The sequence below is a fragment of the Marmota monax genome, unplaced genomic scaffold, assembly GCF_021218885.2.
Source record: "Marmota monax isolate L192 unplaced genomic scaffold, Marmota_monax_Labrador192_F-V1.1 WCK01_AAM20220418_F8-fsc00164, whole genome shotgun sequence".
NCBI lineage: Eukaryota > Metazoa > Chordata > Mammalia > Rodentia > Sciuridae > Marmota > Marmota monax.
In genome coordinates this window covers 218318-241508 of record NW_026693313.1, presented here as the reverse complement: position 1 = coordinate 241508, position 23191 = coordinate 218318, and the positions used below count along the sequence as shown (strand labels likewise).

Sequence of the window (23191 nt, the reverse complement as noted above, 5' to 3'; positions counted from 1 at the left end):
TTCTATCACTTACATCTTTTTTGCCATCTTGAATATTAAAAATAGAATCATGTGGCTTAATTTCGTATTTGTTTTACTACTAATGGTTAAGTATTAGTTGTGGTTTTAGTTTTTGAGTTTTCTTGCTCTTATTCTTCTGTTAGTTTGCTTATTATTTTCTTACTGGTGTGTAAGAACTCTCTCTATATTGTGATTCTTACATATTAAGTGCTTATTACAGACATTTTCAGATGCTTACAGCTGATGATGTGGTTTTTAAAATTTAGGTATTAGTGGTTTTGCAAAAATAAATAAGTTGTAAATTAAGTAATTGAACTTACTAGCTTTTGTTTTCTCCTTTGCATTTTGCAAATAAATGCCTTATTCACATCTGTGGAATATAAATATGTCATTTTTTACATTATTCAAAAATAGGGGACCATTGGTATGAGAAATGGAGCATGGTATGTATTTGTGGTGTCACTGGAAAGAAGTAAAAATGGTCTCTGCTTTTGGGAGAGTTTCAGTGGCTTGTGGATCTTTGACAAGTTTCTTGCTTGTCAAAGTCTGAAAAATCTGAGGAGTTTTTTCCTTTTGTTTTCATTTGCTTTTCTTGAAACCACAGAGTGTTTTGTGTTTCAGGTAATCCACTACAAAGTGCAATACATCACAAAACGCTCATCTTGGTATCAAGGTTGGGACTTCTAAGACAGGGGGTTGGTTACATTTTTGAAATTGAATAATAGCAACGGCCAATTAATTCCATATTGTTTATTATGAAAAGAAAAATAGTTTCACTTCTGAAAAAGAAAAAAAGTAACATTAGCTGTATTAAATCATGTCTTATTTGTGGGCTTAAAAAATACTGAAAAATGTGCAGATGAAACTTTGTCTTACTTTGTGAACTCAATTTTAAGTAGTTGGTTTATTGAGTTCTGAATAAGTAGCTATTTAATGAATTGCCCTTATTATGAAATTCACAGAAATTGCAACAGAAACTTTTCCCCTCTACTTAGATATAGGTTTTTATGAACACTTTAAACCCACACTTAACTGAAAATGCTTTTTTTTTCTTTCTAGATTTTGTTTCTACCAGTCTGATATTATACATGGCTACTGACAGCAATGCTCTTGTAAGTATTATTTGCAAAAACTGGCCTTTGGATATGGTTAGTTTAATGAATAAGTAAAATAATAGAAAAGTTTGATTTTTAAGTTTGGTTCCCAATTTATTTCCTCCATTTCATTAGTCACAACACATAGTAGACTAAATGATCCTTTGTTAGGTTTCGAGGCTTTTATGATCACTAAAGCTTTTAAGTTCTCTGACTACTTAAAGATCAAGTAATATAACTGTGTTGAAATTGACCAGATTATGTCATGTACATGTGCAGACACATTACAGTGAATCTCTTTGTTATGTATAATTAGAATGTACCAAAAAAAAAAAAAAAGAAAAGAAAGAAATACAACCTTGTACTGAATAAAAATCATCTGTGTGCTCTTATACTAAGTATGATACTAGTTCAATCTCTCAGGAAAAAAAAATCTGTTAATCATTACATTGAAATCGTGAGTTTGTTTTAAAACAATTTTATGGCCTTCAGTTTGCCTAACATAGATAAGTAAATTGAGCAAGTGTGTTATCTGTATTAGATAAAGAAACTTAGGCACAGAAAATTAGCTTATGCTAGTAATAGGGCATTTCTAATGGAAAGGGATGTGGAATGGTGGGGGTCTCTATGGTTTGCATCTTTTGGCGAATGGAATGCCCTCATGGTGGATGCACAGGACCGAGTTTTTGGAGTAGAGCTAAAAGCAGAATCAGCAGTGATTTGTCAGAAGGCAGGATAGACTGTCTGCCAAATCAGGAAAGTGGACGATGGTTTCCTGATGCAGATTAGATAAGGAAGTCAAGGTGGCTTGTAGCAACAGTGACGGAGAGGCTGAGTTAACTGGACAGCTCCTCGAAGGGACCTCTTACTAAAAAGCAGGGAAGCTGATGCGTTCTCTGCTTGGCTTGCTGACAATTTCATATCCCAGAAATAGAGAAGGCAATGAACACACTGTAAATCTGGTGTGGATTCTAAATAAGGAGGAAAAGCTTGTTAGTGATGAGAAATGGTGAGAGGACCACAGAAAGCTAAAAATGAAAGAACAAATTATATATGTATTGTAGGAAATTTTCCATCCAAAACATGAAAGAAGAAAGGTATGATCCCGTGGACATTAATGGATGTGTAGTTTTTGATCACAGAAACGAGAAGCATCACAATGATAATAAATATGAGGAACAACTAGGAGAATAACTGGGGCTGTAAAGGGAGACTTCCTACAAATGTACAGGATATTAAAAGAAGGTCCTGTGGTCAAGAATCAAAGCAAATGGATCTCACCAGTATGTAAAAATAGGGAGGTTCAAGTTCAGAGTAACCAAAGTTCAAACAAAATTTAACAGGAAATAAATATATCTTGTAGTCATGTGTGTATGTGTTATATGGAACACAGAAATGAAAGAAAGCAATAGGAATTCCAGATCCCTGGGAAAAGTAATACAATGTTGCTTCACTTTTTTTCCACTGAAAGAATATAATCCTCCAGGGGTTTATAAAAAAAATGGAAATTGAGATATTAAGACAGCATTTAAGCATTTTAAACAGATTCACTCATTCGTTGAAATATTCTTAAATATCCACCCTGATTCTGTCCTGTTTCAAGGACCGTAATGGGAAGGAAATGGAGACTTAGTCAACTTTAGACAAGTTAAAATCTCCATATTAAAAAAAAATCTTATATCTTAAAAACCAGACACTGAAATAAAGATCACAGATGTGATTCCCAAAGGACGTAGCTGGGATTTGTGTGAGCCCCAGTCTAGCCATGACCACTGTAATGTGTAGCAGGCTTCTGTTGGCCTTCAGGGGGAACTGGCTGTTTGTGGGTCCTTCTCACTTCATGAGCCAGCCTCCACAGCAGTCCATCGGCCCCGCTCCCCTTGCCTGTTTGCTTTCCTGTTATTTCTCTCCCCAGCCCTCAGTGTCTGGGAGGTGCTGCTTGACTCTCTCTTAAGCATTTCTTCCAGCTGGTTTTCGGTGGTTACCCTACTTTCTCTTTCCATTCCGAAAATTAGTTCAATTTTCTGCTGTCATTTGTTCCCATAATAAAATGTAGCACTGGAGGCCTATTTTTATGCGACAGGATTTGGGTAGGTTTGACACATTTGACCTAATCACATCCCAAATTACATTTCATTTCCACTAAACTAACATGTACTGAGCTCTACGTGTAGCACTGCTTGGCTCTGGGGTGTGAACATGAGCTGAGTCCCATCGCACAGCGGAAGGAAGGTATTTTTAAGGCACTTTTGTTGCTCTTAGCCTGATAGTTGTTGAGGTTGCTGTACTCAATGGTACTTGGAATTTAAGACTAAATTCTAAGTATTTAAAATTGTACTGTGTGTAGCACGGTCCTTTTTTATGGAGCCATGTAGTTCATTACCTAATAGCATTATTTTCTCTCATCAAAAGGAAACAGTGGAATTTTCAAAGCTGAAGGAGCACAGGGGACCTACGGTGCTAACTCACCCGGTTCTACTGCTGCTGTCTCTTAAACATTTCCCTGTCTTCACAGCCACACTCGCTCCTTCCCTCTGCTCGCTGGACTTGTGCCTTCATACCTGTTCCTCTCCAGTATCCTCGTTATGCAACTACTAAATGAATTTTCTTGAGAGTAAGGCTGATGGTGTCCCTTACCCACTCATGCTGGCTCCATGGCTACCACTGACCTTCAGATGACTTCTCAGTTCAGAACATAACTTTCAGGCCCCCAGTGAGCGGCTCTACCACTCTCACAGTGGTTCTGCCCTCCACTCTGTGGCTGATCTTCCTGAATCGGACCTGTGTTGCTGTATCCGATCCTGTTTGGCCCAGGGTCTTTATCTTTCAAGTCTGCCTTGTTCCACTTACGTGATCCTTCCCTGACTGCCCTCTCCTGGCTGAATGGCCTCACTCCTTTTGCCTTTGTTTAATCCAGCTTACCAAGGGCCATCTTGTCCTCTCCACTGGAAGCTGTGAGAGCTTGCCAGCCACTGAACCTCTGGTTCTTGGCACCCAGTATTAGCACAATAGGTGACTGCTGAATAAACAAAAAACATAATTTATAGATTGTGGCCCAAAAGAAACAATAATGGATCAACCTTTAGAGTTTAGCTTCTTGGGAAAACTTCAACATAATTTTTAGATCTGGTACAATCCTTAGGCATCTCCAAGAGCCCATTTTATGTAGTTCTTGATACTGACCAGACGTGCAATTCCATGCATCCTACTATAGTGATCACAAATTAGACTAATTACTATTGCTTAGTTTTATGGTTAGTTTTTCATTAAAATAAACACATGAATGAATTAATCAATGATTACTTCCTCTAGTAGTAAATCTGATTGGAAAATTTTAAAGTCTTAGATTTTAGTAACAATGTTTTATCTAAGAACAGAAAACAGCCTGAATTTAAGGATTAAGGAGGATCAGAGGGAATGAAACAGACTGTTTCTTTTACTGTTATTCATAGTTCTTTTATCCCAAGCATTTAAATGCTCTTGCTTTCAGAGATGGTGCTAGTGGAGAAGAAATATTGGAATCATCTCCAATAAAAGCTTTATTGTAGCATTTTCTTAAGAATTCTTTTAAATAAAATTCCTCCATTAAACATTGCCAGAAGATAAGATGTTAAATGGAATTTTTTCCTGAAGCAGATATTTATACATTGAAATCATGGTCCCCTTGCTCAGTTTTCATGCTGCTGAGCAGTTCAGTGGCTGTGAGTGCACCTGTATGTCTGCCCCTGAGGTTGGTCTACTTGCTGCTGTCTGGAACGTCCTTTGTGGGAGAGAGTGGCACTCATCTCACCTGGTACTTCCTGTGTTTGAATCACAGAAAGCTTGACATGCGTTATTCACAAAACACGCATTGCCTGAGCTCTTCCTGACTACGTGCAGTGAACAGCCCAGGCATGATTTCTGCTCACATGAAACCTGCTATGCCCCCAATTGCATCTCTTGTGCTCATGGTGTGAGCCTCAAGGAGGTGGTGATATTCAGAGATGAAGTGAAAACTTTAGTTTTTCACGTGTCAAATCAACTAAAAAGAACTGAAGATTTGGCTGTTTGTTTCTTAGGTTACGTGAGCATAACCCATGTAACCTAAGAAATAACTGTGCCAAGGTGGTCAGCACAAGTCTGACACACTCAGGAGACTGTTGGGCATATTTGCTTTCATAAAGACTTCAAGTGAGAAGGGGATGAGATCCATTGTGGAGAACAGACACTGGCAGGGCTGGGAGAGGCTTGCTGGCTGTAACTGAAAAACTTCTGTTCCCATGCCGCCTCACCCAGGCATGCTGTGTTTCTTGGGTTCCAGATTCTCAGTATTTGGAGGGTACAGGGGATACAGGGTGCTGGAGAAAGGTACTGTGGTTTTATAGCCAAGAGTGTTTTAGGTAGAGCTTTTGTTCAACAAAAGTCCATTTTACCTTCACAGAAATACCAATAGCCAACTCTCCATGTGGGTTCAGGTTTAATGTCAGTCAATGTCAGGGGATCTTCCATAAGGCTGTACCAATCTGGGGTGAGAAATATATTGGAGAAACTTTTATGTTGCTCAACTTTGCTAATGTCATTTGCTAGTGGAGGCATTTTGAAGCTCTGAGTAATCAAGTAAAAGCTATCTATGAATTTCTAGATACTTGTAAAATCTCTACTCTGTTCCAGGTACATAGGGAGGCAGCATTCTTACTAAGAACACTATAGAAAGCAAAACTTAATATAAGACGCAGCCTTTTTGTCCCACTATGTGTTAGACATTGGGCTGTGTGCTAGATTTTGAGGTGTGACATATTCAAGAGCATTAATTCTGTCTTGAAATCTTGATCAGTTGCTGAAGCATTTTAAGCAGAATGGTAATGGTTCATAGGTATGTTGCTTAGGTTGTTGAAATATTTGGAGGGTACAGGGGATACAGGTGCTGCACTATAGATGGGGAGACCAGGAATGTGATAGTCATTATTTAGGAGAGAATGAGGAGGACCTGTCTAAGGCAGAAATAATGGAGATGGGGAGGGAAGAGAGATTCAATAAATATTAGGGGGAAAAATAGACAGGGGTGGTGATTGAGTACATGAGTGAGATAGGGAAAGGTTACACACAAATATGAACCACAGTGCACCACAGAGACCAATCAACAGATAAGTTATAATATCTATTCCAGCGGCAACAGCAAAGCACTGTGGGTAAATAGGAGACAGAAGGAGCAGAGTAACATATAGTTAAACAATAGACTTAGAGTCTGACTGGCCCAAATCTTTGCTTTGGCTTTGCCACGGGTTGTGTGTGATCTGTGGGTTAACCACACTGAGCTGAAGTTCCTCATCTGTAAAAAGGAGGTTAAAAATAGTTCTGAACATAAAGAGCTTTGGGAGATAACATAAAGCACCATTACACTGACCATAAGTAAATAACACTGAGTGAACATAATGTTATTATAGGAGCTTACTGCCTTCGATAGTCAGAGACAGCTTCAAGGTGGAAGTGGCATTTGACATGATCTCAAAGGATAAACATTAACTTGGTGAAGAATGGGTGAAGGAAAAAAATTCTAATTGTTAAAGTGCCTGATATTTCTACAGAATCAAGAAAAGCTTAAAGTGCTAAAAGAGCAAACAGATGTTTGGTGGTCTGTTGAGGGCAGTATGGGAAGGGATTGAATTCATATTTTGATTATGATTTTAGGATGGACTCTTAATGAAATAGTTGACTTCCATTCAGGGTTGGTCCTGTGGGCTCATACTTTGGGTGCTCCATTCTTCTTCAAATATATAGTAATGATAAACAAAGAGAAACAGAAAACCAAGAAGGTAAAGTTAGGTTCAGAAACATACTAACCATCTCTGAGGATTGGCAATGAAAGGCAGTAAGTAAGACTGAAGCCCACTGAAGGGCATCTGGTCTGGAAACAGAAAGTAGTTCACCTCCTGCTGTAGGTTAAAAACGCCCCACTGAATGTGGGGAGAGCTAGGTTCGCTCCTTGATGACAATGGTGAATGCAGTCCCCATTCATGAAAGGGTAAAACCTAAGAAGAGAGCCCAGTTCCTAAGCCACTGCTTGAGGTTACACATTCAGCCAACTGTGGACCTAGGAAGGAAGGAGATACAGACACAGGCTCAAAACCAGGAACTAAACATACTTGCCTGCTGGAATATAAAAGATTCTGTATGAATGCACCAGGGCATGATCATAGTACTAGTTCTGCATTAAGTAGAGGTAACCTTCGGATCTGTAAAGAGGGAGGAGGGAAAGAGAGAGAGAGGAAGAAAGAAATTCTACATACTTAAACTCTGCTATGGACTGAATGTTTGTGTCTACCCCGCTGCTAAATTGTGTACTAAAGCCCTCATCCAATACCAATGTAATGACATTAGGAGAGGAGGTATGTGGGAGGTAATTAGGTCTTGAAGTTGGCGACCTTATGAATGGTATTTGTGTCCTTATCAAAAAAAAAAACAAAAAACATAGATGATTTTCTTCTTGGCCATGAGAGGATATAATAAGAAAATAACTATCTGGTCCTGGATCTTGGGCTTTCCAGTCTCTAGAACTAAGAGAAGTAAATATTTGTTATTTAAGGCACCCAGTATATAATTTTGTATTTTCCAGCCCAAACTAAGACAAATTCCAAAACACATTAAAAAATAATGCTAAGAGAAACTAGGATAAAAAATTAGAAGATAACTTAATTTTAAATTAATAAGAAATTTAAATACTGACCAAAAAATTAATAATGAAATTCAGAAAATCTTTTAACTATTTTAGAGTCTTTTAAATAATTTGGACCAAATGAAAAAGTATAAATGGATTTTTGAAAAAGTTCTATAAATAGTAGAAAATCAGATGTATTCCTGGATATAGAAAGTTTAATGGATGGCATAAGCTCAACATTGGAAACTTTAAAAAATAATATTAGTGAAATATTTTTAATATATTAAAATGTTAAAATTAAAAAAATATTTTTTGGTTGATAGAATAATTTATTACTAATTTATGTTTGATAAATAATAATAATCCTAACATTTGAATGGAAAAGTAAAAATCTAGGCTACAGTAGCAAGAGCATAGACAATAAAGAAGGAGTTAAGATGTGATGATCTATGCTGTATACATGATAAATTTAGAAATATTAAAGCAGAGAAATAGAATGTGACAAAAGGGAAGAAAGAGATAAAATAAATTAAACTGAAAATACAAAATACAAATTACAATAAATGTAAATAGATTAAACTCACTTATTAAAAGACATAGATAATCTTGTATTTTTAAAGACATCTACACATATTCTTATGCTGCTTATACAAAAAATAGTAGAAACAAGCAAATGAACAAACCACACAGAGAGGCTTTAAATAAAAAGATAGAAGTACAGAGTTATATAAATTAAATAGAGATATAAAAGATTTGGGAAACATAACTAAGAACTTTGAGGTTTATAGAGAATTTAATGATATTTGACTACGTAGTAAGTCACAAATAAATGCTAATGAATTTCAAGAAATATCATAGAGATCACATTTCCTGAAAATAATGTAATGAATTTAGAAATCAAACGGAAAACATTTTTTTAAAAGTTTCCATGATTCCACAAACCTGCAAATACATTTGACTATCTACTATAGACATAAATATATGATTTAGAATTGGAAAACAGGGAGACATAAGTAAAGTAGAATTCAGAAGTAAATTTATAGCTCTAAATGTATTAAAAACAAAGAAAAAATTGAGGCAAACATGTCTAAGAATTAGAAAAAGAATAACAGCAAATTCTAAAATTTAAGGAGATATGAATAATAAGAACAGAAACTGTCAAAGAGAGAGAGAGAGAAAAAAAGAGAAACAGGATGTATAGGGAAGGAGATCTGAAATTATAAGGGACCAAAACCAAAGTTGAAAATATTATGTTTCAAGAGGGACTATAAGTAGGCTAATTTGAAAGCAATTTAGGAATATCCAAAAAGTTAAAAGATGCACGCACATATCTTATTACCATGCAGTTCCATTTCCAGATAAATATGCAATCCAGAAAAACATGTATACATGCACAATGGGAATTCTAGAGTTGTTAATTGCAACACTGCTGTGATAGGGCAAACTGTAAACAACTTAAATGTACACGAAAAGATAAATGGATCAACAGATTGTGACAATTTTATTTATGGCAGCATTGAAAGTGAGCTAGAGCCACATGTATCAACAAGGAAAAATGTCAAAACAATATCAAAAATTGATGGTCTATATTAATGCTATTGTTTTAATATTGTTAAAAAACTGTTTATCCATACGAAAATGTATGGGAATGAGGAATTCAGGTTAGTATGACCTGGGAGAATGAGAGGGAAATGGAAAAGGGAGGGAGTTCACAGAAATTATAATTGTATTTGTATTTTACTTCCTTAAAAATAATGTCAAACCCCAAGCAAAATGTAGTATAAAATAAGTCAAAAATTGCTTTCCAAATACATATTTGTATCTTATTGTGATAATGATTTTAAGCATAGAAGCTTGGTTTTGGAGGAAGCAAGTGATATTCTCCATCCTCTGGCACTGAGACTTCCTACACATTTATGTTTCTTGTTCAGTAAAGATTCTTGATGACTAGTCTGCAATGCTATTGATTTCTTTATTTCCCATTGTTCCCCAACCCATTTACCAATGAAGATGTCTTGCCAAGATATCCAATGCACCTTTTCTTTTGTATTAGCAGAATTTGATGGTCTCAACCTACTATTTTCTTCAACCTCTCCCCTGTCTCCAGGACACCCCTGCTCCTGATTTTGTCTTTGGCTGTTCTGCTTAGTGCTCCTGATGGGTGCCTCTTTTTGCTTCTCTGTAATATGTTGGTCTTGAAGCGTTTGTCATCTGTACATTCTCCAAGTGATCTCATCCAAACCATGACTTCTCTACCTGTCTCCATTATTCATTACTAGGGGTTTTCATTTCATATTGATGTATTAACAGATATTTAACATAGTTTTTTAAAATAACAAGCAAGTTTTAAAATATATTATCACAAGTAAAATTTCACTAATCAAAAACTTTACTATTCCCTTTAAAAATGTGAATTTAATTTTCAAAGAAGGAGGAGAGGAATTTGGGGAGATGTCAGGAGTTTATGGAGAACAGGAACCCTTTAGAGCTCAGGAATTCTTGTGGCTTGGTTGCTAAAGTACTGTTAGTTGAAATTGTCAATGATGTGTAGAATTGTAATACAGAAATCGGCAAATGTTATCAATCAGAGCTTCTGCAACCAGAGAGCCCATTTGCCAGTATATACTGTATAACTTTTGCTAATGACCTGAGTCACAATGACAAACCATCTTATTCTAAACTTTAATACACCATGGGATAAATAGTGCCTGCAAGATTTAACAACTAAACTAGTTTATAGATTAGAAGTCAATACTACCTGTAACTTGGGTGTTGACTCCATTATTTAATATCAAAGGAGAGTCCTTGGTTTATTTCATTCTGATTGTTTAGTATATTTCTGTGTTTTTGAATGACTAGTGGCCAAATGGAGATTTTGAATCATTTCTTCAAAAAATAGAGCAAAAATGTATTTCAATAAAAAGAAAATAAATATTTTTAAGGAGAGTTTCCCCCAAATTTTATATCCAAGTTAGGGCAGATTTATGTTTTTTTTTTTTTTTTTTTTTTAAACGAATCTGTCTTCCATTTTACCTACAAACTGGAAAATAATAGTGTGGGGAAAATATCTTATTAGGCTCTGAGTATTTATGGTGATAACAAATTATAATTCCCCTCTTGAGAAACTGTCTCAAAATTCAGAGTTTGTTGCTTACTTCTTTCACTTACTTAGTGAAGAAAACCACATTAAGATCTTGAGACTGACTAGTTAGTGGGTTCCACTTCCTGTTGTGAGGAGGAAAATTATCTTAGACTCAGTGAAGTTTTCAAAGATTGTTTTCATCCTCTCGTTTAACCAATTTAGGTTTCAAATTCACATAGATCAACTGAAACCGAAACCCCTATAATGTGTTATTTCTATAATATGCACTCTGTCTCTGGCCAAGGGAAACGTTTAAACAGTTAATAAAAATTGGCGTCAGGAGGAGTACTCTCTGAGCAGGGCTGACTCCCAGTGCTGCCTTCCTCTTTCAAAGAAGGCTGCCCAAGGTGCTTGCTTGGACTAAACACCCACTCTGTCTGAGGCTGCATTACCCTGCTCGGGACTCTCACTTCTCACCCCAGCCTGGGCAAGAGAATAGACACCAAGGTCGGTCTTGGGCAAAACTGAGACAGAGCGCACACTTTGATTTGGGACTAGGGTTTGATGGAGGGAGCTGGAGAGCCCCGGGTCTCACCAGAGCCCATGAGGGATGGGTGGAGGAGACCCACTGGGGCCCAGTGAGGAGCCATGGAATGCATGTTGCTCCTGCCGACCTTTGCAGATGCTGTGACTGATCCCTAGGGACTGCCTCACTTACCGCTGGTTCCCTTTAAGGTGTTCTTTTTGTTTGAAATAATGTAATTTCATTTTATTCACCTGGGGCCCAAGCTGTCTAGGAATGACTGTGGATGACTCTCTTTTCTCCTGGTTCCTCTGGTTCTTAGTTGTTTTAATTGCTCCCCGGGGGCCTCTGCATCCCTGATTTTCCATCTGTTACCCACTGTTTAAGTTCACATGTTCTAGTACTGGCTCTCGGGTAAGTTTTACCTTCCCATACATTTTGGGCAAAAATATTTTGTCTATAGGTACTAATTGGGTTTAGTAATAATCTCAGATAATTGGCATATTAAAAAAGGGGCTGGGGCTGGGGCTGGGGTTCAGTGGTAGAGCGCTTGCCTGGCCTGCGTGAAGAAGCACTGGGGTCGATCCTCAGTACCCCATAAAAATGAAATAATAAAACAAAGATATTGTACCCACCTATAACTAAAAGAAGGAGGATGATAGGGATTTTAGACCAAGAAGCAGACATTTGGGAGATACTTGTGAAATAGAGCTGAGACTTGGTCCTTTCCATGATAACATGCTTAGACTTTAGTAACATGTTATGAATGTCACATGTCTGTCTTCGCTTAAAAGTTATGGCAAAGAAATTAATCAATCATTCCTTTTGAAAAGGGAACATTCATAAAATAAAGAGCAGTATTTCCCAGGACATATATTTCCCAGGAAATACGACTTAATTTGAACTTCATCATTGCTGAAGGAAACAAAGTGATACTAAAAAAATTATGAGATTTTTGCTTATTAGATATGATGTATTTGTTTATATGTTAATGATAGAATATTTTATTGCACTTATTCATATAAAGTTATGTTTTTTAGTTATCCGTGCATTTACACAACTCTTCAAATCTGTGTGAGAATTATAGGATTGGAATTCTTGTAAATATCTTGTTTTTACAAATAAGGAAGTAGATTCAGAGGGATTTTTCCCTGTGTAACACAAGCTACTCATTATGACAGCCATAATTGATTCTGGGCCTCTAGATTTAAAAATACTATCACATTTCCACTGTATATCATATATGCTTCAAAAATATAGTAGAATCATATACAAGAGCTATTAGAGCAATAGTTATGTAGAATACTAGAAAGTATATAGAATAATATAAAATGCCATGATTACCAACTTTAAGAACTATTTTTCAATTGTATGCTTTAAAATTTTTTGAATTCACAATTTGCATAAAGGCAAATTCATTAAGCTTGAATAAATTCAGCTTAGATATTGTAGAAGGAAAATGAAATTTCCTTAAGCAAAAATTCTCTATATTTGCACATGCATATAGACATACACCATTGAGAATTGTTTCTTTTGAGGTGTTTCCTGGTTTTGATGGTATTCTGGTAATACATGGGTTGTTTAAAATGTGTTGTGAAAAAATATGTGTATTTCAAATATGTTGTCTTATATCTGATTTGAATATTGAAGAGTTAGCACAGAAGAGTAGTTGATAACGAATTTTTCCTCCATAAAACGTGAGAAATATTTAGAGCTAAAGACAGAATAAGAAATTTAAACTTGGCTTAAAATAAGAATTTCTTGATAAGGAGGTTTGAGAGTCACTGAGTGCACACCAAAAGATATATGAAATTTCTTTTATTATTGTCATTTTTCTGGTATGAGGTATTGAACCCAGGGATGGTTAATTGCTGAGCTACATCCCCAACCCCTCTTAAAATTTTGAGACAGGGCCTATTTCCCAGCCTGGCCTGGAACTTGCTATCCTGCTGTCTCAGTCTCCTGAGACATTGGGATTACAGGCCTGTGCTATTGTGCAGAGTTGAAATTTCTTTCTTTGGGGTATTTAATTCATATGGTTTAGGTGTAAGTAAAATTATGTGATAGTGGGACCATGAATTTAGACCAGCATGAACCTGTAATATTTTGAGTTGTCTTCCTTTTATAAATAATTTTTTCCTTTTTTTGTGGGCATTGGGGATTGAACCCAGAGGTGCTCCCACTGAATTACATCCCCAGCCCTTTTTATTTTTTAATTTTGAGTCAACATCTCTAAGAGTTGACCGGCCTGCCCTTGAACTTGTGATCCTCCTGTCTCAGCCTCCAAGTGGTTGGGATTACAGGTGTGTGCCACTGTGCCCTGCTGTCTTCCAGGTATTTAAAAATGATCATTTTTAGAAATGATGCAGAATATAGTTTTCCTTATCTCACAGAAAATTAAAAGGGGAAATATCGATGAGTCCTTAAAACTTCGGTGAGCACTGTGCTATCAGAACTGAAGTAGTAGTGAGAACTGCCTGTGGGTGGAAACAGGAAACATTAGTGATAAATGCCGGTTACATTTTTTTTTCGGGTTCAGCTCAATGTATATTGATTCTAATTAGCACATTTTGTGCCTCAGCTAGTGGCTCCCCTTTAGCTCTGCTCGGAGAGTTTTTTTTAGAATCCACCCTGCTCATAAACACTGCCACCTCCTCCCTCCTTCTCTCTTTACAAATGTTACAACACAATCAGAAATTTCCTCTTTTCTTTCCTTCCAGCAGTTCCAGCAGGTTCCCTTGCGTCAGAAGCCGAGGAAGAAAACTCAAGGTAATTAGATCTCTTTTGTTTCTTTAATCTCTTGTGTGCACGAGTGTGGATTTTTCTCCCGGATGCCTTGTTTGGGATCAGATTTTTGTCTGTCTGAACGTTAATATCAGGAGGTGGATGACAGATTAATTTTTGGTGATGTTCGGATCGATCTTAAGAAATGACGACATGCTGTTCACTTGGATTAATCCCTCGTGGTATGTCAACAGAGCTCAGAAAAACTGGCACCGGGTCGGGAAGTGGCTGTGTCGCTAGGTGAGGTTTAACCCTTCCACATCTATTGCATAACTACTGCTATCATTGTTCAAAGGAGCTGTGACGGCAACGATGTCCCTGCCAGCCTCGAGATGTTCAATTTTCAACTTATTCTTGGTGAATAGTATTCTTAGAGCACTACTTGCCTATTAGTCTCACGGTGTCTTTGCCCCATGTCTTATGCCTTCTGGGCATCAGATGAATGTTCAAAAATAAAACAAATGATTTTTCTTTGCATTTGTTTTGCATAAATCTTGGGGAAAAAAAATCCAACTTCTAGGAGGTATACCACGAAAAGTTGATTTAGGGTCTCACATAAATCGGGGGAAGACTTACCTGTCGGTGTAATTGTTGCAGGTTTTTTTACCATGAGTCGGAGGAGGATATCCTGTAAAGATCTGGGACACGCTGACTGCCAAGGGTGGCTGTATAAGAAAAAGGAAAAGGGGACTTTCCTAAGCAACAAATGGAAAAAGTTCTGGGTGGTGCTGAAGGGGTCCTCGCTGTACTGGTACAGCAATCAAATGGTGAGTCCTCTGTCCTCCGTCCCCAGCCTCTTTACCGACGGGTGGATTAAAGATTTTGATTTCTGGGATTAGGAACATAGCAAATAAGTTACAGAAACCCTTTCTGATGCAGTGAAAAATGTAGGTGATCTTGTTGTGTTTTACAGAGGAGAAAACCATTCTGCTTGACCACTCCTTGGTTGGGGAGGAAGGAAAGAGGGGATCCCAGTTTATATCCTTGCCGAAGGAGGCTTTTGGGTTCTATTAATGTTACTGTTCCATGAGAGATGCGGGCATTTTCAGGATTTACATGCCCATGTAAATCACTTTATATGGGAACTTGACATGGCTAAGGTCTCTACTGAAAAAGGGTTCAGCATTTCCCTCTATCAAGGGTATGAACTGATTGGGAGCAGAGAAGCTATTTCTATTTAGTTTCCCCTCCCATCCCTCTGACCTTTGCTATCCATTGGTTTGGAACTGCTGCCCTCCGTGCCAGTGTTGTGTTGGCGACTGGAGTCTCCTGTTCTGTGATGGCATTAAACCACTCATGTGTGGATAAGATAGTCACCTAATTTATCCTTTAATAGGCAGACACAGTTGTGGTCAGCTTCACAGGCTGGTTTTCTGCTGCTGCAAGGAGAAGGAAAGAAAGTTCTTGTTAGAGGGTGTGCTCATCTTTCATGGCTGGAAACATTTAGAGATGCTGATATTGTCACATATGGAATCAGTAGACTCTTCCAGGTAGGACTTCTCTCCACTGACCCTGGTGAAGTCCTTTGCTGATCTCCAGAGTGCTTGGTCTCTTTGTGAACATGAGAATGGATGTCATTTAACCAGTTAAGGGAAAAGCACTCAAAAGATTTTCCATATGTCAGAAAAATTCTATTTATGTGTTGCCATTCTTTTAAAATGTGCAAGTCCATCTCTCTAAACAATAGCGTCATGGAGCATGTAACTTAACAAATGGGAAACAGGTGCTGCATATTGTTTGTGGGCCAGCTTTTTAGTTGATAAATTTACCTTCATTGGCCACTAGTCAAAATACATTTGCATAATCAAGAAAGAAACAAAAATAAAATTTTAAAAAAACTAGCCCAAAATTTGAATTACTCAGATAATTGGGCACCTTCAAGGAATTGGTTAAGTTGGACTCAGATTCAACATCAGTGTCCTGCAGTAAGCACATTTTGCTGGGCTTCTCTCTGCACCCCTCTTTCCAGGATGATTTCTTTGATTTCACTCCATGCACAGCATGGTACAAAGCTCATCATCAAATTCAACAAAAATCCACTTCTTTAAGCATTTGATGAATTATCAAAGATTTAGGGGGTTACCAGAGACAGCCTCTGGTAGCGTGTACAGCCTTCTACGCTCTCCTTTCTCTTCCCTGTCTCCTTCTTCCCTTCGGGACCCATCTTGTCTAGCATGGAATAGTTTTAGCTTTTCTTCTTCAAGAAAAGCTGGGGCTGAGGTCTTGTCTCCTATCCTGAGGGGGGGTTTCCTACACAAATACAGCTTCCTTCACGGGAATTAAGGGTAACATAAATTTTTTTTTCTTGTTTCTTACTCTTTTAGGCTCTTGCTCTTGGGTGGTTGTGGCAAGTGGTGGTCATCTGCATCTTTCCTAAGATGAGAGGACTTCCTGATTAACCTTTTAACAGCTCTGGGGGAACTTCCAGAGACTGTTGGATAAATGGGGTACTGATGCTGCACAGTGCATCTATGGGAAGCAATGAAGCTTCATTGGAACTGTAAATTCATCTTCTCAGATTATTCAGCAAATACATTCTGGATCTATCCCTGTCTTCATAGACTTTAAAGAAAGTCCCTCTGAAACCCCATGTTTATAGATTTGGCTCATTTGGGCTTATGCTTTCCTTAGAGGAGCAATGAGTTACCCCCAGGCGGCAAGTCTTTCATATTTTAGGTATCAGAATGTCAGTCTTCCTCAGGGGGCAGCAGCATTGTCTGAGACTAGGCTAAAGAGAGGGGAAGGTCAGAGCTGCAGACCCATGTAGGCACCTGTCCTGATTTGTTTTTGTGCAAATGCCAAAAGCAATACTCAGGTTGCCAATCATGTCCTCAAATAGAGTTAGATTAGCAACATCACGTTGAGAACAAGCTTGACAATAGGTGGCCAGGAAGGTAGCAGATTATTATGGTCTACAACGGAAGGACCCTTCCATAGGAGAATTACCCTCCCTTTCTCTCTCTCTCTCTCTCTCTCTCTCTCACACACACACACACACACACACACTTACACACACACACACACATTCCCTGACATCTTAATTATGTATGTGTTGTGGGAAACCCTCAATGAATACTTAATTAGCAGTCATATTGTGAATATCAGCTGTGAAATAAGAGTCAAGCACTTGCCTTCAAGCTAAGACATTTATTTACTTTCTGCCACTTGAAGAACTCAGGTTCAACAGAGTTGCTCCTAAGACACCTAAATGGAGAGCGAGCTCTTCTCCTGTTTTCCATATTTTCATTCTTGGGGGAGGGCCAGCCCTGTGGTGTGTGACTTCTTGGCCTCATAGTAAGAGTCACCTCTTAACAGGATGTCTGCTACATGCCGAGGGAGAGTCTAGGAACCTTTATATTTGCTTTTATTTGGTCGTTAGAAACACCCCAACAGGCAGTAACTAGTCCACATTTTTGAAAGTTGGGAACACTGAGACTCAGAGCGGTTGTTTAAATTGCTCTAAGTCGCATAAGTAGTCAGTGGAAGAAAACAGCATCACATTCAGGCCCCTTGATTCCTAATCCGTGATCCTTGTGCCCTGCCAACCTGGCTGCATCTGGGGACCAGGACAGAGGACATGATTAGGAGCACCTGTTTCTGCCTTCAGTGGGGTTCTGGAAGAACAGGGCTAGAAGTGAAATCTAGGCCAGTTCTCCTGTGAAGTGACGGTTGATCCCACTGGATCCCTTTGCTTGTCCCTGTTGGTCCCGACACTGCCTGATGAGACCACACTACCCGCTCCCTTCCCAGGGGTTTTGGTGTTATTGTTACCCAGTGACCAAGGCAGAGCATCCCTTCTTCTCCCCACACTGTGCTGCTTCCTATTGCACTAGCCACACTTCCCTGAGAAAGGTCACCTGGCATATTTTGCCTCAAGTTCTATGTGCTTAGACTGTGATACGGCACACAGACTGCATGCCAAGTCTCGCAAAGCCATATGTACGTTTAACAGCCATGAAAACCCCATCTGCTTAAAATCCCGGAATTAAAACCCATGTTCTGGTCTCCCCTTGCCCTTAAGATAAAGTGCAACTTCACTTCCTGTGAAGCAAAGGGATTCTCTTCAGCTGGTCCCTGTCTTGCTTCCCCACACCTCCCACCGACCCCAGGCTTCCAGACAGGACTTCAGATCCCTCTCTCCTGTGCACCAGCTCCCACTGAGACTCTGCACATGCTTTCTCTGTGCTCAGAAAACTCAGGTCTCCATGTCCTGAAATCTTTCTTCAGCCTAATTCCATCAAGCTTATTCCTCCTCATTAGCTAAATTTTAGCTTAAAAAGCGCTCCTTCTACATGGACTCACCTAATCTTCTGACCTGAATTTTGTCTGCCTCTGTCTGCTTCCTGAGCATCTCTATTATTTTTGTAATCACGCTCATCCTGGTTGTTTTCCATAATTGATAATAATCTATGTAGGGCAACTATGGATCCATCCTCAGCACCTTGCTCAGTATCTTACATTTAATAGGCACTTGGCTAAAATTGGTAGATTTCATGCATGAGAATCAGGAATCATCAGCCTTTGCATTGCTCATAGGAATTGTGAGAAATGGGACCTCACAAACAAGGGCTGCTTTTGAAAGCAAATAATTTTCTAAGAAAGGGATTTCCAATTCTGTTCTTCAAAACAGATAGAGGGAAAGGTTCAATTTGGGGTTTTCTAGAAAGGCCCCAGGCTTCCCAATTGATCCCACACAGCTGTTCCTGTTTTACCCACACTTATTAGGAGTTTTGAGAGGTAGAGGGAAGGGGGATGGGCATCCCCATGTGATGTGATGGAGAACAAAGGAATGAAAATGTAAAGGACTTGTGCCAACCCACTGTGTTAGGCATCATATTGAATTCTCATAATAACTGAGCAAGGTAGGTTTTATTATTTCCATTTTTCAAGTGAGTTTATTGAAGTCCAGGGGAAAGGAGGAACTTGCTCAAAGCCTTATAAGAGGTAAACGGCGGCAGAGCTGGTATTAACACCAAGATCCTCCATCACCAAAGCCAGACTGCATGGCTTCCTCACTGAGAAGTGTCCCAGGGCCAGTAAATGAGGGCCTCTGCACACAGGGTAGGAACGTGGATATTATCCAGTAGGCAGTAGGGAGCCATTGCATATTCCAGAGCTGGAAGTGAAATTGGCACATGAAAAATACAATGTAGCAGCCAGGCTTTGGCAATGAGGGGACTTTGAGAAAGCCAGTTAGGAGAAGATGAAGATGAAGATGCAGGCATTCAGACACAAGCTTCTAGACTGGAGTGTCCATCGTGAAAATTTGGGACACGGTTTGCTAATAAGAAAGAGCAACATATGGAGAGTACTTGGACATAGGACAAAAAAATTGAGGCTAAAGTGAGACCAAATGATTGCCAAGTTTTGGAGCCCAGGGAGGCTGGGAAAATAATATGAAGATTGAGGAAGGAAGTGTTTCATTTTAATTCATTTGTATTGTTTACTTGGTTTATTTCCATTTTGTCCATTATTTATTTGTATAAAATTATTAGATACCTGCATTTTATAATAAAGTAACTATTTATTGATGCCACTTGGGCTGTTGTATCAACAATTCAAGGGAGCCCCTGGGTGCATCACCTGACCATTTCATGAATGTTTGTGGGAACCCGATGAGGTTTGTGGGTGCGTAGCTGGTTTAGTGCACAGTATGCAGGCTTTTCAGTTCTTTGGGAATCCAATCTGCCTGTGCAGATGTGATTGTTTCTTCTTGTCTGGATGGCTTCGTGTGTCTGTGGAGTCAAGTGACTGCGTCTGTGTCACCAGCTGCGCATGCAGAAGATCTTAGATTTGGAAAGTGTTTTCCTTGGAACCAAGTTTATGAGAATCTTTATAGCAAAGCTCTTATCCATTTTTAGATTGGGCAGAATTTACCCTTGTTGAAAAATGTTATTTGAAAACCAGAATCTCTCTATTCATGAGATGACTATCCTGAAAATTTCAGTATAGAGTGCCTTTCTTTGAACTGAAGCGGGTGGGTGGGGGGAAAGAATGGTTTAATTCTCCCTGAGAAAGAGGCTTTTAGTCTTCTGTGCCTTTTATCCATAATCATGTATTAGCATACATTTTGGAAACATGTCTGAGTAAATTTGCCATAGGTTAGAAAAAAATTTTTAACTTTTCTTCTTTTATCGACTACAGTGTAAACACCTGAAAACATATTTTTGTGTGATTTTCACTGTATTTGTAGACTAGAGGTTATACATATATAGTAGGCGGCAGAATTTTTAAAGGGAATTGCTTACTACTTTATTTAACTATCAATTAGTTATGTAAATTATCTAATCAAAGTATGATCGAGCCCCTGACATGTCCCTTGATATGTTTCTATCAAAAGGAGAATAATAGGCTTCTAATTCATCTGAACTCTATATTCATTGCCTTAGCCAATCACCAGTTTCTGAGTGTATCTTTAAAAATTCCAATGTTTGAAAATGTTCAGTGAAAATAATTCAAACCAATTTCATGAAATTAGCGAACTGTCCGCCAGCCTAGAATTCATGTTAGAAAGGAGGATGAGAAGCAGAAACATTGACAGGCTAGATGGGATGCACCAGTAGCTGCGAGTGACCAGTTGACCTCAAAATGATGATTCATGGATCAAGACTTATTTATTTGTCTCTCTATAGAATTTAAAATAAAATTGCCTTCCATTCTAAAATCCTTTAAAAGAGCAAACAGGAAGTGAATACATGCACAGCTCACTAACCTAAATCTGAAGTGATACGTATTAAATCTATGTATGTATAAATGTATAAATACTAATGTGTATATATAAATGTTAATGTTTACAAATATTCATATACATAATATTTTGACACAGACGTATAAATACGTGTATGTACACATTTGTATAATTTCTCTGCTCTTTTAAGTAAGAAAGCAGGAAGTTGGGTTTTGCCAGCATGTATAAGGTTGTCTGTTGTGCAGATTCTAGCTCTGCACTTTTTCTCTTGAAGTTGGGAATTGCTAGGTCATTGGTCTAACTCTATGCATCCATTTTCTTATAAGTAAACTTTGACCCAGAACTCTCTCTTTATATAATTCAGAACTGCTTTGAGAAGATCAAATGGAGACAAAGGCAATATAAAAACATCAAAGGAATACATACAAAGAGAAGCACTTTTATGTTGGCTTTAGAAGAAATAGGCTAGCATAAGTATTGTGATTTCAGGATGCAGAGTAGTGCTAAGGATTTCAGGACACTAGAAATGGTTTCCCTTTGTGGCTATGGCCTACCCTGTGCTTGGAATACTAAAAAAAGGCCTACTACCCCGTGCAAAGGATGACTGTAAGCCATAATACAGGGAGGCGACTGGAAGACATGGGGTATTCTTCAACACAGTGCTTCCCTTGCTGGGGAAGAGGGCAGATAATACATGAGTTATTTTTTGGTGGTATTTCAGGAGTTAACACATTTCCCAAGCATGGAGTGAGGAGTGACCCAGGAGATAAGCTGAACTTTTGGTTTGATTTGAGGATTTCCCTGAGAAATCTCTATCACCCACCATCACTAGCCCCCCCCCCCCCCCACCAGGGAACGCTTTCAAGGGTCAGGGCAGATGCTTCTATGGACTAGATAGCTGAGAAACTCACTGTCATCCCACTGCTGAGTTTCGTCTTCCAGAGAACATGCTTCAACAATATTTGCAAAGGAAGCTATGCAGTGGAAACTTCAAAAAACTAAATGGAATGTTTTTAAGGGTGCAGAATTTAGGGGAACATTTTAGAAATAGTGTCTTCAAAAAAGACACAAGGAAATGGCATGCTGTATCTGTTGGAAGCTACCCCTGGGCTCAACACCAGGACAGGTTTTCACCTGACCCTGCAGCCAGATGTGTCCTTATCTGCCAAAGAGAAGCGTAAGTAGGTGCTGCCACCTGGGAAAGGGTCAGTGCTCACCAAGGGCACGAGAGCCGCTGACACTCTTCCACTGTGAATCTTACAAAATGTCCTGTGCCAGATACGCTTCCATCCTTTTCTGATACACAATGACTTTAGGGCAGTAGGTGCAGTTTTTAAAAAGTTTCTTGTTTCAAAATCATGGATGAAATACACACACTATGAAGTTTATCATATCCACCATTCTTTTTTAATGTAATTTTTTAATTAATTTCTTTTCAAATTTATATATGACAGCGGAATGCATCACAATTCTTATTATACATATACAGCAAAGTTTTTCATATCTCTGGTTGTATACAAAGTATATTCATACCAATTAGTGTCTTCATACATGTACTTTGGATAATGATGACCATCATATTCTACTATCATTTCTAACTCATGGCCCCTCCTACCCCTCCCACCCCTCTGCCCTATCTAGAGTTCATGTATTCCTCCCATGCTCTCCCTTTCTACCTCACTGTGAATCAGCCCACTTATATTAGAGAAAACATTTTGCATTTGTTTTTTGGGGATTGGCTAACTTCATTTAGCATTATCTTCTCTAACTCCATTCATTTACCTGCACATGCCATGATTTTATTCTCTTTTATTGCTGAGTAATATTCCATTGTGTATATATGCCATATTTTTTAATCCATTCATCTATTGAAGGACATCTAGGTTGGTTCCATAGTTTAGCTATTATGAATTGTGCTGCTGTAAACATTGATGTGGCTGTGTCCCTGTGGTATGCTGTTTTTAAGTCCTTTGGGTAAGACTGAGGAGTGGGATAGCTGAGTCAAATGATGATTCCATTCCCAATTTTCCAAGGAATCTCCACACTGCTTTCCATATTGGCTGCACCAGTTTGCAGTCCCACCAGCAATGTGTGAGTGTACCTTTTCTCCCACATCCTTGCCAACACTTATTGTTGTTTGTCTTCATAATAGCTGCCATTCTGACTGGAGTGAGATGAAATCTTAGAGTAGTTTTGATTTGCATTTCTCTAATTGCTAGTGATGATGAACATTGTTTCATATATTTGCTGATTGCTTGAATATCCTCTTCTAAGAAGTGTCTCTTCAGGTCTTTAGCTCATTTATTGATTGGGTTGTTTTTTGGTGTTTAGCTTTTTGAGTTCTTTATATACCCTAGAGACTAGTGCTCTATCTGATGTGTGAGGG

General features: G+C 38.4%; 1 protein-coding gene across 9 annotated transcripts in view; it reads left to right on the top strand.

The window, feature by feature from the left end:
- Ipcef1 (interaction protein for cytohesin exchange factors 1) overlaps nt 1-23191 on the top strand; it is a 163211-nt gene that overhangs the window by 77009 nt on the left and 63011 nt on the right. For 4 of the 9 annotated variants that reach the window (XM_058583187.1, XM_046456622.2, XM_058583186.1 and 1 more), the window contains 3 exons: nt 1060-1112; nt 14054-14102; nt 14715-14884. In XM_058583187.1, the coding sequence (XP_058439170.1) occupies nt 1089-1112; nt 14054-14102; nt 14715-14884 (243 nt within the window). In that variant the 5' untranslated portion in view covers nt 1060-1088. Of the gene's footprint in view, nt 1-1059; nt 1113-11171; nt 11318-14053; nt 14103-14172; nt 14358-14714; nt 14885-23191 lie in introns of those variants that run through there. The other 5 variants (XM_046456625.2, XM_046456626.2, XM_046456629.2 and 2 more) reach the window with 4 other exon arrangements.